The 15,541-nt window shown below is 40.2% G+C and overlaps 1 protein-coding gene across 5 annotated transcripts; it reads right to left on the bottom strand.

Moving 5' to 3' along the window:
- Positions 1 to 2,116: 2,116 nt before the first annotated feature.
- On the bottom strand, positions 2,117 to 14,952 carry SERPINB13 (serpin family B member 13). 5 transcript variants are annotated; one of them, XM_032470483.1, is made up of 8 exons: positions 14,849 to 14,952; positions 13,479 to 13,660; positions 12,916 to 12,972; positions 7,767 to 7,895; positions 7,284 to 7,401; positions 5,754 to 5,896; positions 4,746 to 4,901; positions 2,117 to 2,911 (listed from the first exon to the last, which is right to left on the bottom strand). In XM_032470483.1, exons 2-8 carry the CDS (start codon positions 13,641 to 13,643, stop codon positions 2,507 to 2,509), a joined length of 1,173 nt encoding a protein of 390 aa, XP_032326374.1. In that variant the 5' UTR covers positions 13,644 to 13,660; positions 14,849 to 14,952; the 3' UTR covers positions 2,117 to 2,506. The 5 variants fall into 5 exon arrangements, with proteins under 5 accessions (XP_032326374.1, XP_006182852.1, XP_032326376.1 ...); XM_006182790.3 differs by having other exon boundaries at positions 13,479 to 13,787; positions 14,849 to 14,917; XM_032470485.1 differs by lacking the exon at positions 14,849 to 14,952 and adding an exon at positions 14,550 to 14,640.
- Positions 14,953 to 15,541: the final 589 nt, after the last annotated feature.

The raw sequence follows: 15,541 nt of genomic DNA, 5'->3' as shown, positions 1-15,541 counted from the left end.
GACTGTCAGATGACATTTTAAAAAGCAAGACCCAAATTAGTAAAGGGTCCGATTCATTTTCGCTATTTGCCTACTGACAGCGTTCAAGCACCACCCATTTCTCTCTCCCTCCAGCTCACATCGGGCCAGCTGGTAAGGCAGGCCGTGCGCTCCCTCCCCTGGTACCTGTAAGAAGTGCACACCAGGAAAGCCCTGACCATGCCCAGGAACCCTTACTGGAGCCCAGCTCCCAACCACAATAAAAGCCCTCCTGGCTCTTTGCAGCCAGGGACCCTGCCACGCTCGCCCCAGAAAGCCTCATTGCACCAGTAATTAATCTCTTCATACCTTCTTGATGCAGGCATGGATCATCAATCTCAATGTCCAACCAATTTCTCTTTTTTGTGGGGAGTACATCTTACCTCCATGGGATGACCTGACCACAACATCCCACGCTATGATGTCTATTAAAAAAAAAAGAAAAATTCACTTTAAATATAAGGCCACATTTAGGCTAAATGAAAGGATGGGGAAAGGTTTAGCATGTCAACCCTAGCCACATGAAAGCCTGAGTTGTTACATTATTATTTAGCAAATTAAATCTCAGGACAAGGGCTATTATCAGGGATGCAGGGGTAGTGACTTGTGATAGAAACATAGATCAGTGGAAGAACAGAAGATCTAGAAACAGACCCAACACATATATATCACAAAGTTTCCAAGGTAACTAATCCACTGGGGGTAAGGATAGCCTTTTCAACAAGTGATGCTGGAACAATTGGATGTCCACGTTAAAAACAATCAGCCCAACTCTTATTTCACAAAAATTAATTCGAAATAAGTCACAGATCTAAATGTAAGAGCTAATACCATAAAAGTTGTAGAAGAAAGTCTTAAGAAACTCAAGATAGGCAAAGATTTCTTCAATAAGACAGAAAAAAGAAACTATAAAAGAAAAAAATTAATGAATTGGATTCCATTAAAATTTAAGATTGCTTTTCAAAGATACCATCAAGAAAATGCAATCCATACATCTGACAGAGAAATTTATTCAGAATATATTAAAAATAATTACATGCAAATAATAAGAAAATCAATCTAATAAAAATGGCCAAAAGATCTGAACAGACACTTCACAAAAGAAGATACACGTCGGGTCAATATGCATGTGAAAAGATGCTCTGTATCATTAGTCATAAGGGAAAGGCACAAATTAAAACCACCTCCCACCCACTATAATGGCTATAATGAAGAAGACTGGCACACCACCCACTGGTGAGTATGCAGAGCAACTGGAATGTTCATTCATTGCTGTAGGAATGGAAAATGCTGCAACCACTTTGGAGAACATTTTGGCAGTTTCTTATAAACTTAAACACGTACTTACCATATGACCCAGCAATTTCACTCCTAGGTGTCTACCCAAGAGAAATGAAAGCATAGCTCACACAAAGACTTACATGCACAAATGTGCGTAGGTAGCATTGTGTATAGTTGCCAAACACTGGAAGCAACACAAATGTCCATCAGTGGGTAAATGGATAAACAAAGTGCGGTTTATCCATCTGATGGAGTACTGTTTGCCAACAGAAAGTAATGAACTACGGATATCTCCACTACTTTGATGAATCTCAAAAACATAATGCTGAGCAGAAGCATCTGGACACAAAAGAGGACATACTCTATGAATCCATTTGAATGAAACTCTAGACATGACAAATCTATCCTGTAGAGATGTAAGGCAATCAGCAGTTGCCTGGACTGGGGGTGTATAGGGACAGTTGACCAGGAACCAGAACAAGGGAACCACAGAGGGTGAAGCAAATGTTCCATAGCTTGGACGTGACGGTGCTTTCACAGATGTACACGTTTATCATAACTCATCACCTTCTGGGCTTTAAAGGAATGCATTTTATTTTATGATCACATTTATGTCACAACATCAAAACACTTATGCAACTGACAATGGATAATCTGTTAGAACAGAGGGTGACGATATGGGAATCCTCTCTGCCTGCTGTATTGTTTCATTTCGTTCTGGCTTTTGAGTTTTGATTTACATTTTGCTAGTGAGTTTCTCTTCCCTGTATTCAGTTTGCCACTTTATTTGCTGAGAAAGAAAAAAGAAACACATGAATTGAGTAATTTTTGTTTTATTTTACTTCTGCATTAAAATATACCAAAATACTAGGATTGGTGGGAGTCCCCAAATCACTAGTCCATAGACTTTATTGAGGAGATTTTCTCTCCATTAGTGCACAGAACTACAAGACATTGATTTACTTTCAGAAGAAATCAATGGAAGATTATTAAGGAGTCTTGACTTACTATAGGCATCGCACAACCAAAGGACACTTCAGTCTCAAGGAAAAGTATAAACACACACACACTATTACAGTCATTAAATCATCAATTTTTGATGGTAAGATTGAAATGCAAGTAAAACAAATTTTAAAAGAATGGGCCATTTCCATAATCATATTAATACTTCAGCACTGGTGATGGTTGTTTTCTGCCAGCGACTGTCCTAAGGAGAAGAAAATCGGCCAAAAAAGAGGACACTGTCAGCCTCATTGTGCCTGATGAAGAACAGGAAAGGGTGATTGCAGTGAAATTTTTCATAATCTGGGGCTGAGGTCATGGCAAAGCTTATGCCAGTGGCAGCTGCCGCCTCTGTGCCTTCCTCGCTGACCTCCACAAAGGACCTGTGCAGGAACTTCTGGGCATGCAGCCCGGAGGGTGAGGACATCCCCGAAGAGTCGGCTTGCTGCTCATTGAAGGCATCTGCCATCCCCACAGCTGCCAGGACAGCCTCCATGTCATAACTATCCTCCACTTCAAACCGGGGCAAGTGCAAGTTTACGGTCCTTTCTTCCATATGCCCTGGGCTAGTCCACTCAATTAATTCACTGGGAGTTATTTTATCTATAATCTATGAAGAAAAAAAGGAGAGAAGAATGGCATGATTATCAATAAAAATTTGAAACAGTGTACGACTGATTCAAACCAGTCAAAAATTACTAATTTTAGTAACAAATGAAAGTAGAAATTTCATTTCACTCAACTCCTATCTTTACATAGAGTACTTGCTTCCTATTTCTCTACTTAAATTACCTGTGTATGTATGAAAACTCTATAGCATTAAATGAAGTTTTAAAGGTGAGAAATAAGTCATTTCTTATTCTATCAAGCTAATGTGTATATATATATAATTTCTTTTTTTTTTGCTGTTCCCCTCTAGTCTTTGTCTACATATATAATATACAAATTACATATGATAAATATATTATTATAAGGAATATAATTTATATTATATGATATATTTATATAGTTGCAATCACATCAAAAAATCTTTTTTATTTTTGCAACGTAGACTTTTCCACACCGCTGCATATCTCTCCTAAATATCTTCAAACTGGCAGATATTTCCATCAAGTTGTTAAAAATTCCATCTACTATTCATCCTTTCATTCACTTTACAATCCTCTAATATTGAGAATTATGATACATACAATACTAATAATAAAATTTCAAGCTACATATCTTGTGTATTTAATGCAGAAATTAGTGATTTGACTCAAAAAAGTAACTTCCTTTTCTTGAATTATTTCCCTAGGGAAGTCAGATTATGGATACTCTTAAAGCATTCATACATACTGCCATTTTGCTATCCCAAAATATTTCCCAATATATAATGCTACTAGAGACATTTCACAGAAACAGAATAGCAACCAGTGTCACAATAAAGCAGCATCTATCGTTTATTGAGTGCTTTCCATGAACTGGATCCATTCTAGGAACTATTTTTTTCCATGTCCTAGATCCATTCCAGGAGACAGAATAGGTCCAGGACATGGAAAGCACTTAATAAACAACAGATGCTATATTATTATAATACTGGATGCTGCTCTACATGTATACACACACACACATATGTGTGTGTGTGTGTAACAACACTACACATTAAGAACTATGGAACCCGTTTTATAAATGAGAAAATATTGAAGTTCAAGGAAGTTAAGAAGCTTCAAAGGGCAGAAAACTACTAAACAGAGGAACCAGGATTTGAAACAAAGCCTTTCTGTTTTTGAAAATACAGGCTACCAGCCACATCAATTTTTTTAACTGCAAAGTGTGTGGGACTAAACCAAGGGGTTCACGACTAAGGGTCCTATGGACTTTTAGTGATTGTTATTAGTCAATGTAGGCTTATTTTTTGGTTTAAAAAAAAAGTACCACTCTGGTAAGTAATGTTGATCATGGGGGAGGTTAGGCAAGTGTCGGGGCAGAAAGTATATGGGAAATCCCTGTACTTTCCTTTCAATTTGCTATAAACCTAAAGCTTCTCTTTAAAATGTCTTTAAAAAAAATTAAAGGTCTGAAAAGGAAATTCAGAAGGTCCAATAGCCTACTGAATAGAATGCAAAATTCGCTGTCTATGTCCATGTGCGATTTTTTTTCCCTGGGAAAGAGGTCGACAGAGATTAACCACTTCTCAGAATGGTGGGTGATCTTTAGAACTCCCAAATGACCTTAAATATTCATGTTAGCTCATCCCCAGATATTTTAGTATTGTTGTTCTCGATAAACCTGATCCCATTCAGTGTTCCTCTTTAGATACACCAGTACCTGTGGCACAGAGGGAGAAATAGCTCTGTTTCATCAGCTCCAGATCAGAAGCCCTATTTCCAGGCTCACCTACAAACAAGCTTTGGGATGCAAGCCTCAGGAAATGAAAGCAGGAGTGGGGAGATGTAAGGTTTTACCTTCTCCAGACCATCTATGTCATCGGGCAGCAACACGAACATACTTAGGTCATTGTTTTTATATGGAATCCCCAGAATTTTGGCTTGCAAGTCCTCCAGGATCATGAAGCTGAAGGACTGGTGCTGTGTCATCATCAGCACAGATTTGCTTGTGCTCTGCAACGAATCAACAGAGCGCAGGGTCAAAAGAGGTACAAGACCACCAACCGGGCTCACCAAAGTAATAAGTTCAACTGAAAATCATGCTGAACGAGACATGGAAACAACCTAAATGTCCATCAATTGATGACTGAATAAGTTGATACATACATATAAATATATGAATATATGATAGAATATTACTCAGCCATAAATAAGAATAAAATAAAGCAACATGGTTGGACCTGGAGATCATCATTCTAAGTGAAGTAAGCCAAAAAGAGAAAGAAAAATACTATATGATATCACTTATATGTGGAATCTTAAAAAAAAAAAAGACACAAATGTACTTATTTACAAAACAGGAATAGACTCACAGACATAGAAAGCAAACTTACAGTTACCGGAGGGAAAGAGGTAGGAAAGAATAAATTAGTTCAAGATTTGCAGATACTAACTACTATATATAAAATAAACAAGTCTATACTGTGTAAGTAACTATATTCAATGTCTTATAATAACCTACAATGAAAAAAAATTGAAAATGTAATATATGTATATATATGTATGACTGAAACATGATGCTATACACCAGAAATTGATACAACATTGTAAAAATTTTTTTTAATTTTTTTTAGGTTTCAAAATTAAATTTTAAAAAAGAAATTTAAAAAAAATTTAAAAGAAAATCAATTAAAAATTAACTTGAAAAAGAAAATTAAAAAATTAAATTAAAAAAAGAAAGTCCTGCTAAAGATCAGAGCCTCAGACCCGGCATTTTGCTGTCTACCATGTACATTTGCTCAAACACGACTTCAGGTTTTACATTCTATGTGTCAGCATATCACATAAATTAATGAAGGACCATACCTTATTCAGCCAAAATTCCTCCTCCTGGGTATTTTCTTTTGCAAACTCTCTGTCCCACTGCCCTTTAAAATAAATTACATTCACCACCACCAGCTTGGTGGAGGAGCTCAAAGAGCCATTTGCAAACAGGTCCTTGATTTTTTCTGCAAACAAAAAACAGCAACAAAATTGGCCCGTCTTCAAAGTTACAAGTGCTACGCATGGCAGATACGACATCGATGAACTTGACCGATCAGTCAAATCTCAGCCGGGTCAGCACCTGAAGGCCTTGCTGACAAAGGGTTCACTGGCAGAATCATAGGGAGGCTCTCCCTTTGCCATTGCCAATTTATCCCCCCTGGATAAACTGAGGTGTGATGGTTAAGGGTTCAGGCTCTGGAATCAGACTGCCTCTGCTAGGATCCAGCTTTGCCTCTTATCAGCTGAGGAACCTTAGACAAGTTACCTAAGCTCTCTGTGCCTCAGTTTCCACACCTGTAAAACAGGAATAAACCCTGCCTCATAGAGTTGCTGAAAGGGGTAAATGATTTAATATGTAGAAAAGCACTTAGAATATTATCTGGCTTCTAAGAAGCACTAAGGGTCAGCTATCCTTATTTTTACCCATTCAATATAGTTACCACCCAAGATTTAGAGATTTCTTATTTTATTGCAAAAGGGGCTGATGTTTTCACCTCTGGGTTTAGACCATCCCACACTGAATTCCAAAGAATACTACCTTCAACCAACCCTTTGATAAAGCTTCTCTTTCCCTGCTTTTTAAATTTTCATCTCCTTTGGACTAAGTGTGAAGAAAAAAATACGTTCTGAAGTAGCAGGTGTCTCCCCGAAAACTGGAATTTTTAAAATGTGTTCTGAAAAGTTACCACTGAAGCATCAGCCTTGCTCTCCAAAGCATATTTCCTGTTACCCTGCCTCTGTGGGATTTCCCGTGTGATTGGCTCATGCTAGGCGAGGGGGAGGGGGAGGATGGAGTGCGGGCTTCGTCCAGTTCTCTGCTGTGTTTGAGGCTCAGCGTTGCTACCACCCCTACATGATGTTAAGGTGAGCAAGCAGCCCTGGCTGCAGGTGGCAAAGGCAGGTCCTGATGGGAGAGCTTAAGGTTTCCCACTTGACGAAGAGAAAGGAAACCCTCTATGACATTTTTACTTATGGATCCAGACTCGGAAGGAAAGGCTCGCACATAAAAGATGTGAACCCAAGACAGACACGAGCCCAAATTCAGGAGCCCCAAATTTACTGCGATCCACAGCTATGTGCAAATAACTCTCCGCTAAGTATTTCCATGAAGTTGGTTTCCTGTGGTCTCTTGCCTGATTCCCTTGGATCTCCCTGCATTTGCTGAGACATTTCCCCTCTCTGCAGTGTCTTCTCCAATTCCTCATATCCAGCCCTGCCCCTCCAACATGAAAAACCCATCTCAAATTCCCTCCCACAGCTTGTGCCCCCTGTCATCCCATGCAGGGCCCAGCACAAGGCTTCATGCACAGTGAGAATGTTTTTATGATGAACGATGCATCCATACTCTACCATGTGTTTGGCTTTCAACCCAGGAATTAATCTTCTTTCGACTTTCATCTGCTGCATTTAAAAAATCTACAGGTTCCAGAGAAGCATGGTAATATTTTTCAACATAATCCAAGTATTTCTTTAGGAAAAACAGGGAAGGAATAGAAATAGCTTTAAAATTCAATTTATCCATTGCCAACATTGCTAAATAAATTTATCTGTACATCAAGATAATCAACGTGAAAAGCAGAGACCTGGGTGAATCACTTAGGACTTCCATGCACATTTTTATGCAGGTGTAATAGGGCAATTAAGGCAAAAATTAGATTTAGACTCAGGATTAAAAAGAAGCTCCTAAAGGGCCCAGGTGTCTGGAGGACAGGCAGCAGGGCACACCAGTGACGTGGGCTGAGCCAGGCAGTCAACCTAGGCAGCTTGCCTCCAGGACCGCAGTCTTTACAGGGTCACTAGGCCATTCATGAACACCACTCAAGCAAAACTTACTTGAAGGAAGAGGTATGTCTTTTCTCCAAACAGCCTGTTGGCTACCTTCAGTTCATAATCATTAGTGAGCTTGCTTATCTCATTCAAAAACCTTTGGAACTGGTGATGTATCTCTTCTGTCTTCTCTATCTTCAAAATCAAAACAAAAGCTCAATGAGTTATCTGGGCAAAAAGAAGCCTGGATTCACCCCCAGGAGGACAAGGCTGCTGGGTCCTTCCCTCAGTTTGGCAGCCCTAAGGGTGGCCCATGAGTTTGATGTGACCTCTGGGTGCCACTGGATGCCAGGTGACTTTTACACAAATCAGATGACAATGTAAATAACAACCAATCTCAGGTCCACGGAGAAGCCTGCTCCCCTGGCCCAACACCACAGATCCTACTTTTCTGGTTTGGGTTGCGTTTTCTAACTCAAGTGTAATTGCCCGCTCAGTGTTTCGTATGCTAGGCTTTAGCTTTCCCACAAGACTCTAAGCACCTGAGAAAGTAGATAATTTCTTGGATGATTCTTACCTACTTTAACATGTGGTAATTTGTGTTCCAGTCTGAATAAGAAAAGTAACTCCTGATGGTATAAGTAGCCATTTGTCAGAGCTACACATTGGGACGAAGTGAGATTTGTGCTTGTCTCTAGGGGGGAAAAAACTTTTCTGGACATTTTTTGTAAACTCCATCAGTTTTCGGAATGAAGGTGGAGGAGTGAGCACCCCAGAGCAAAGCCAGCTGAGCCAGGACACCTCCATTCACCCTGGAGGCAAAGAAGAGGCATTTTAATTTTGAACTGAAAAGCGTATTCCTGGTGGTGATGGGAACAGAAAGGCCCGCTTCCTCTAGAAGGTGAAGCCTGGGAGTTTTCATTTCTTTGTTTGTTTTGTTTTCTCTCTTTATTTCACTGCTGGTAGTCCAATGCCTAGAATAGTGTCTGGCACATAAAAGACACTCCATTAATTTTTGTGAATAATTGATGAAGATTTGAAGGCATTCAAAGTGAAAATGTCAAAGTGTGCTGCTCTAACAATATATCTGAGTGCTTTGACTCCTTCTTTGCTGCTCTGAGCCTTTAAATAGCTGTGATCTCTCTGTGGCTGCTTGGGTTGACTGAGATAAGATGTGAGCAGGTGAAGATATTGAAGCATTGGGGAAAGAATGGATTGATATAAAGAGAAAGATGTAGTGGGAGTATTTCTCCAGTGGTCCAAGTATGACTGAGTTGATCTGAAAATGGGGACAGGGAAGAAGTTAAACAGCATTTCATGATAAAAATACTCAACATGCTAGGAATAGAAGGAACCAACTTCAGCACAGTAAAAGCTGTACATGAAAAGCCCACAGACAACATCACACTCAATAGTGAAAGACTAAAAGCTTTTCCTCTAAAATCAGGCAAAGATGTCCATTCTCACCTCTGCTGTTCAACCTACTCAACACAGTACTGGAAGTCCTAGCCAGAACAACTAAAGAAGAAAATGAAATAAGATAAATGCATATCAGAAAGAAAGAACTAAAATTATGTCTTTTCACAGGTGACATGACCTTATATATAGAAAATTCTAAAGGTACCACCAAAAATAATGTTACAACTAGTAGATTAATTTGGCAGAGTTGCAGGATACAAAATCTACGTACAAAAATCAATTGCATCTCTATACACTAACAATGATCAATTCAAAGATAATTAAGAAAATAATCCCATTTACTATAGTATCAAAAAGGATAAAATACTTAGACATAAACTTGACTAAGGAGGTAAAAGACTTATATATTGAAAACTACAAAAACAAATTACTAAAAGAAATCCAAGAAGATCCAAATAGATGAAAAAACCCCATGCTCATAGATTGGAAGACACAATATTGTTAAAATATTTATACTACCCTAAGTGATGTATAGATCCAATACAATTCCTATCAAAACCCCAATGGCATGTTTTGCAGAAATAGGAAAAAAAATTCTAAAATTCACATGGAATCTCAAGGGATCCTGAATAGCCAATCTGAAAAAAGAGGAACAAAGTTGAAAGCGTCACACTTCCTGATTTCAAAACACACTACAAAGCAACAGTAATCAAGATAGTGCGATGCTGGCATAAAGACAGATACGTGGACCAATGTAACAAAATAGCCAGAGAGAAGCTCTTGCTCACAGAATTTTCACCCAAATGATTTCAACAAGGCTGCCCAATGAGGAAAGGACCACCTCTTCAACCAACAGTGCTGCGTTGGATGCTTGTACCATATACAAATATTAACGCAAAATGAGCTAAATATCTACAGATAAGATCTAAAACTATAGAGTTCCTAGAAGAAAACAAGGAGAAAGCTTCAAGAGATTGGATTTGGTAATTATTTCTTGAGTATGATGTCAAAAATGCAGGCAACAAAAGCACAAATAGATGAACGGGACTACATCAAACCAAAAAACTTCTGCTCGTTAAAGGAAGAAATTAATAGACTGAAAAGGCAACCTACAAAATGGGAGAAAATATTCGCAAATCATATATCTGATAAGAGGTTAATGTCCAGAATATATATCACAGATTGATCTTGTTTATAACATAGATTTTTTTAAACTCCTAACAAAATATTACCAAATCCGATTCAGTAATGTACAATTTTTTAAAATCATGACCAAGTTGATTATCCCACAAATGCAAAAATACCTTAACATTAGAAATTCTATCAATGTAATTCACTCTGTTAACAGAAAAAATCATATAATCACCAATAGATACAGAAAAAAAATATGCATACGTATGTATGTATGTATGCAGGCGCGAATATGGATGACTGGGGGACTGTGAATCCGGTGGGATTTCAGGTCCCACTGAAACGGGCTTGAATACACCACTGAGAGCAATCGATATTGGTATCTTTTTGGCAAACATAATGAGGTAAGCATGCCCACACCCTACCTCCCAGGTGTACCCCACAGACTAGCGCTATCCCATAGAAATAATATGTGAGCCACAAAGGTGAGCCACATGTATAATCTAAAATTTTCTAGTAAATACATTCCTAAAAGTGAAAAGTAACAGGTGAAATCCAGTTTAATATTTTATCAAACCAAACTAGAACATCACCACTTTAACATACAAATATAATAATTACATATTAATATATAAGTATTCTGTATTATTTCAACAAAATAACATGAAAATTAATGAGATATTTTACATCTGTGACCCAACAAAAAACATACATATAATTGGTCTATGCCTCCAGTTTCTGACACAGGGCTCCTAAATTCCCTGGAATTTCCTGGGTGACAGGGGCATATTTTGTTCCAATGAAGCAACTCTTGGTGGGCACCTGAATAGCTTTAAGACAGGAACTGGTCACCAGAAAGTCCAAACTATGATTAGAAGCTTGGAACTTTCAGCCCCATCCTCCATCCTCCAGGAAAAGGAGGGGGACTGGAGATTAAGTTAATAAGGGTCATTTTAGCACTGTTACAAACAGTAGGAAGGGAGGAGGAAAAGAAAGAAGAAAGAGAGGAAGGAAGGGAGGGAGGGAGGTAGGGAGAAGAGGACCCATTAAAAGGATAAGTGGATTAACACTGTGAAAATCGGCCCACTGGGGCTACAAGTATTCACCTTAAAATAGATGTCTTATACATGGAATTCTAGGTCAAAAATAATCAGGTTGCAAAGAATAATAACAAAAAAGAAACTACATGAAGTAACAGTGTAATGAAAAATAAACATGTGGGGAAAATGAACACCAATCCAGGATAGAGGAACTTCCTCTTTCAGGAGAGGATGGGGATGTGCTCAAGGAAAGGCCCGGGGGCATTAGCCTGCTTAGCAATGGTTTATTTCTTCCCCTGGAGGGGCAGGTTAAAGAGGATTCAGAATGGCCTTATTCAGAATTGCGGAATGCATTATCCCTTATTCCTTTTGCACATAATGTCTCAAGGCTTTATCTCCAAGTGTTTTGAGCCTGATGCAGAATACTCAGAGTTCATGTGATAACCAGAAATGTACAGGAATGTACATCTGACCTGTCTCTGGGCAAGTCACTTTACTCATCTGTTTCCTCATCTAGTAAAAGAGAAGATCAGAGTGATGGCCTCCAATATGTGTCCCAGTCCTAACATCCTCTCATGCAGTGAATCTATTCTTCTCCATAGCTCTGTGGCTCCCAAAAACCCTGGGGGTGGACAGAGCTGCTACACAGCCCTGTTCAAAGCTGAAATTCAACCCTCATCCCAGTTACCAGGCCTCTCACCCAGGGGCGGGGCATCTGTCTGAGGGGTGCACCTTTTTCTAATTTGCACAAAGATTCGGCACGGGCTACCATTCTTGGGAGGATGGAAACAGCTGTGAGCACTGACTGAATGACTGGACCGTGGAGCAGCTATCCCACCCAACTCTGTGGAGGAAGCCTGGCTCTTCATCTAGGTGACTGAGCCTCTCAGACAACCTGGCCACATTAGATGGTGCAATGAACAGCTCACATTGCTGGGTGATTTGAGTCATGATTTTATGAGGGCTTGGGAATGGGTCATGACACCTGTCAGGTTAGCCGTACCCTTCCTGGGAGCTCCGTCCATCTCTGAAAGCCTCCCCTGACTCTTTACCAGGTTGTGCAGCCTGTCCTTTGGGTGAGGAATACTACCATCCTCGAGCTGAAAGAGACCGCGGGAGGTCATTGGTCTTGTGTTAATTTTTTTTTAAATACAACATCAGCAGGGGTGGGGAAGGGAACTTAAAATAAAAACGGAAAATAGTAATAATATCACCTGCTACTTCCGCAGACACCACTGGGTGAGTCACCAGTGTGTTCCAGATGCTCTACTGGGTACTTCACAGAGGCCTGAAGAAGATGAATAACTTGCCCAAACTAGTATAGCTATTAAGTGACCAAGCCAGGATTTGAACCCTAATCTAACTCCAAAACCCATTCACTCTGCCATAGGGCCTTTTCCGTCTATTAGCTTTCACAGGTGTATATCACAGTGGTTAGTGTGCAGTAAGTTAAGGCCTCTTCTTCACGTTAGGAGCTTATCACTATATGGTCCTAGCAACTTCATTTGGTTGCTCTGATGATTCTTGTTTAACAGTAAATATGAAGTATTACTTCTACCCATTTCCCCAGTGATCCCACATCTACAAAGCAACCATACGGGGGGCCATAAGATATGTCTCCCCACCTCTTTTTCTTCAGTTCTGATTCTTGAGCTTTCTGTGTCTTTTTCCAAGAAAAGCATCTGGAAGAAACAAAAAATATTACGGCGGTGGTCAGAGTGGAGAAAAGCCCGCACAGAGTCAGTCAGAGGAAAGTGGATGTCTGTTAAAGAAACCTCGTGGGTATACAGGTAACATTCCTCCCCTTGCAAAGCCATGAAAAAGTCTGGGTTGCCAACATTGGTTTATTCCTTCATGAATTCATCCTTGACATCACATTTATACCCTGGCAGGGATCAGGTAACTTCGCCCAGTAGGTTCTGATCTTCTTGCTCTATCTTTAATGATGAGGTTAATGGCTTTGGACAAGGACAATCCCCTCAAAGATATTTCAAGCATCAAGGAGTAGATGGCATGGCTACATGTGAGGAAGGAAAAGGACTTCAAGATAGACCTGAAGTTGCTCCAGGTCTTCATATGCTTTCTGTTTCCTGGCCCACAGGTCAAGAGGAGCACATTCTGGAGGTAACGCTGGAGGGCTGCCCCCAGAGACAAGTCTGTGCCAGGGAAGCAAGGAAGCCCATCCTACCTTCTCTAACTGGGCGGCAGTGGCTCCTCGCGTCCCCAGGAGGAGCATCCCGATGGCCGCTGAGATGCCCGCAGGGGAAAAGAAGATGTTGTCACCCCTTTTTTCACTCAGCTCTTTGAAAAGATCAAATCCAAAGCAAGTGTTTGCTGGGCCCTGCAAATCCATGCTAATTCCAGAAAGATCTAGAACAGCAAAAACAATCAAATCCAAGCCAGCACTTTTCACTTCTTTGAGCTGCTTTATGTCGTGGGAACTCTTCCTGCTTCGCTTCCTCTTCCTGCCTTGATCCAGAACTTAGGGATTTTCACCCTGGCAATGAAAGGTCACGGCTGTGGGCATCTCACCCCTGCTCCAGACCGGAGACCTGAATCATTCAGCATCACCTCGTGGTTCTGAGTTCTCGTGTCCCCGGGAGCAAGGTTAATGCCTCAAGTGGTTTTATTCTCTCTCGTTCTCTGTCAGAACCTGCCCGTATCTGCCTGCCTGCCACCTCCTCCCTGTGCTCAGCTCCCCCAGGCAGGCCCAGCCCTTGCCCTCCAATGTCCAGCTGCTGGCCTGTGACCAGGCAAGGCGCTGGCTAGGACCCCCACTGGCCTCAGGTCCAGGCAGTGTTCTCAGATCCAGCCCTAACAAGAGCAGAGCCAAATGTGTCATCCTTCACTGATACTTTGTATTTTTCAGCTTATTCAAATTCAGTGCAGAGAGTGGCTGGATAAATTAATTCTCTTCAACCCCAGTCCCTAAATGCATGAAAACTTGACCTTGGACTGAACTTCCCTTAAAAGGGCAATGACGTATCCCTGGTCAAGGATTATTAAGTGGGGGCAAAAGAGTTTTCTTTTTCATAATTTTCTACATTGTTTCAGGCTTATACAATGAGTTCATATTACTTTTATCTCACCAAAAACTAATTTTTAAAGAGCAATTAATACTTACTAAAAATAAACAAATAGAACATAGTTTATATTTTCTTTGTCACCAGCCAAGTTACAACTAGTTAATAAAAGCTTTAAGAAAAATCCTAAAAGCAAGAATGAGATTAATGCAGAATAAAAATTTTTGAAAGCCTACCTATTCTGAGAGAGTTTTGCTATCAACGACCGATCCCTGCTTAACATCTGCTGTTAAAACTTCCATTCCAACCCCGAGTTTCCTTGCAAGGATTTCTTGCAGGTTAGCTCAGAAACAAAATGAATTGATTTACTGCCAAACAAGATGTAGAAGATATATCGTCACGGCCACAAGGCACAGTATGAGATCAAACCACTCCGAAGCAAGTTACGCGCAATAAAAGTCCTTCTTTCAAATCAACGAACAGTGGGGTTCTCAAAACACAGAATTCTTAAGTTGGAGCTGAAGGAAGAGCTTACCTGGCTTTTGGAGAGACAGGGGTGGCAGGCAATGAACCAGGAAGCGTGTGTAAAATGAGAAGCTGAGATCTTTAATTTATAGCTCTCTGTGCCTCTCCCTAGTCATTACAGTTTGCATTTCCAGTGAAACAACCTTTGGTTTCCCAATGATGATCTCCCTAATAAAACTAGCATGCAAGGTTCATGACAAAGCTGAGGATTTAATTTTCCATTTCTTTCATTCACGGCCATAAATTTAATGCACTTGAAGTTGTCAGACATTAAATGTTGTGAACTGTAGCTCAAATAGTAGAGACCTCAGATAGAGAGGAATAGGGTTTCAATTCTAACTGCTCCAAAATCCCTTAGAAATTCTTTTGGGGGCCCAAGCATAAAGAGATCTAAACTAATCAGACAACAAAATAAGACTAAAAGCGGGAGATCAACCCTGGACTAAAAGGACTAAAATGGCCAGGGAAAATGAATTACAACCCAAGAGGGGAGGAGACTCTGGGCGAGACTGAGATGAGAGGGCCTTCATCCCCAATGATACCAAGGATCCTCTGAAAAGAACTCTTTGGAGCACTGGTTCTGCACCTTGGATGCACATTAAAATCTCCTGGGAAACATGAAAAGAAAAAATCTATGGCCAAGTCCCACCTTAGAGACAACTGAGCCAGCATCTCTGGAGTGGGAACCAGGCATCAGAATTTT

The sequence above is a fragment of the Camelus ferus genome, chromosome 30 (assembly GCF_009834535.1).
Source record: "Camelus ferus isolate YT-003-E chromosome 30, BCGSAC_Cfer_1.0, whole genome shotgun sequence".
Lineage (NCBI taxonomy): Eukaryota > Metazoa > Chordata > Mammalia > Artiodactyla > Camelidae > Camelus > Camelus ferus.
The sequence above is the reverse complement of the archived record's forward strand: the minus strand, read 5'-3'. Positions and strand labels throughout refer to the sequence as shown.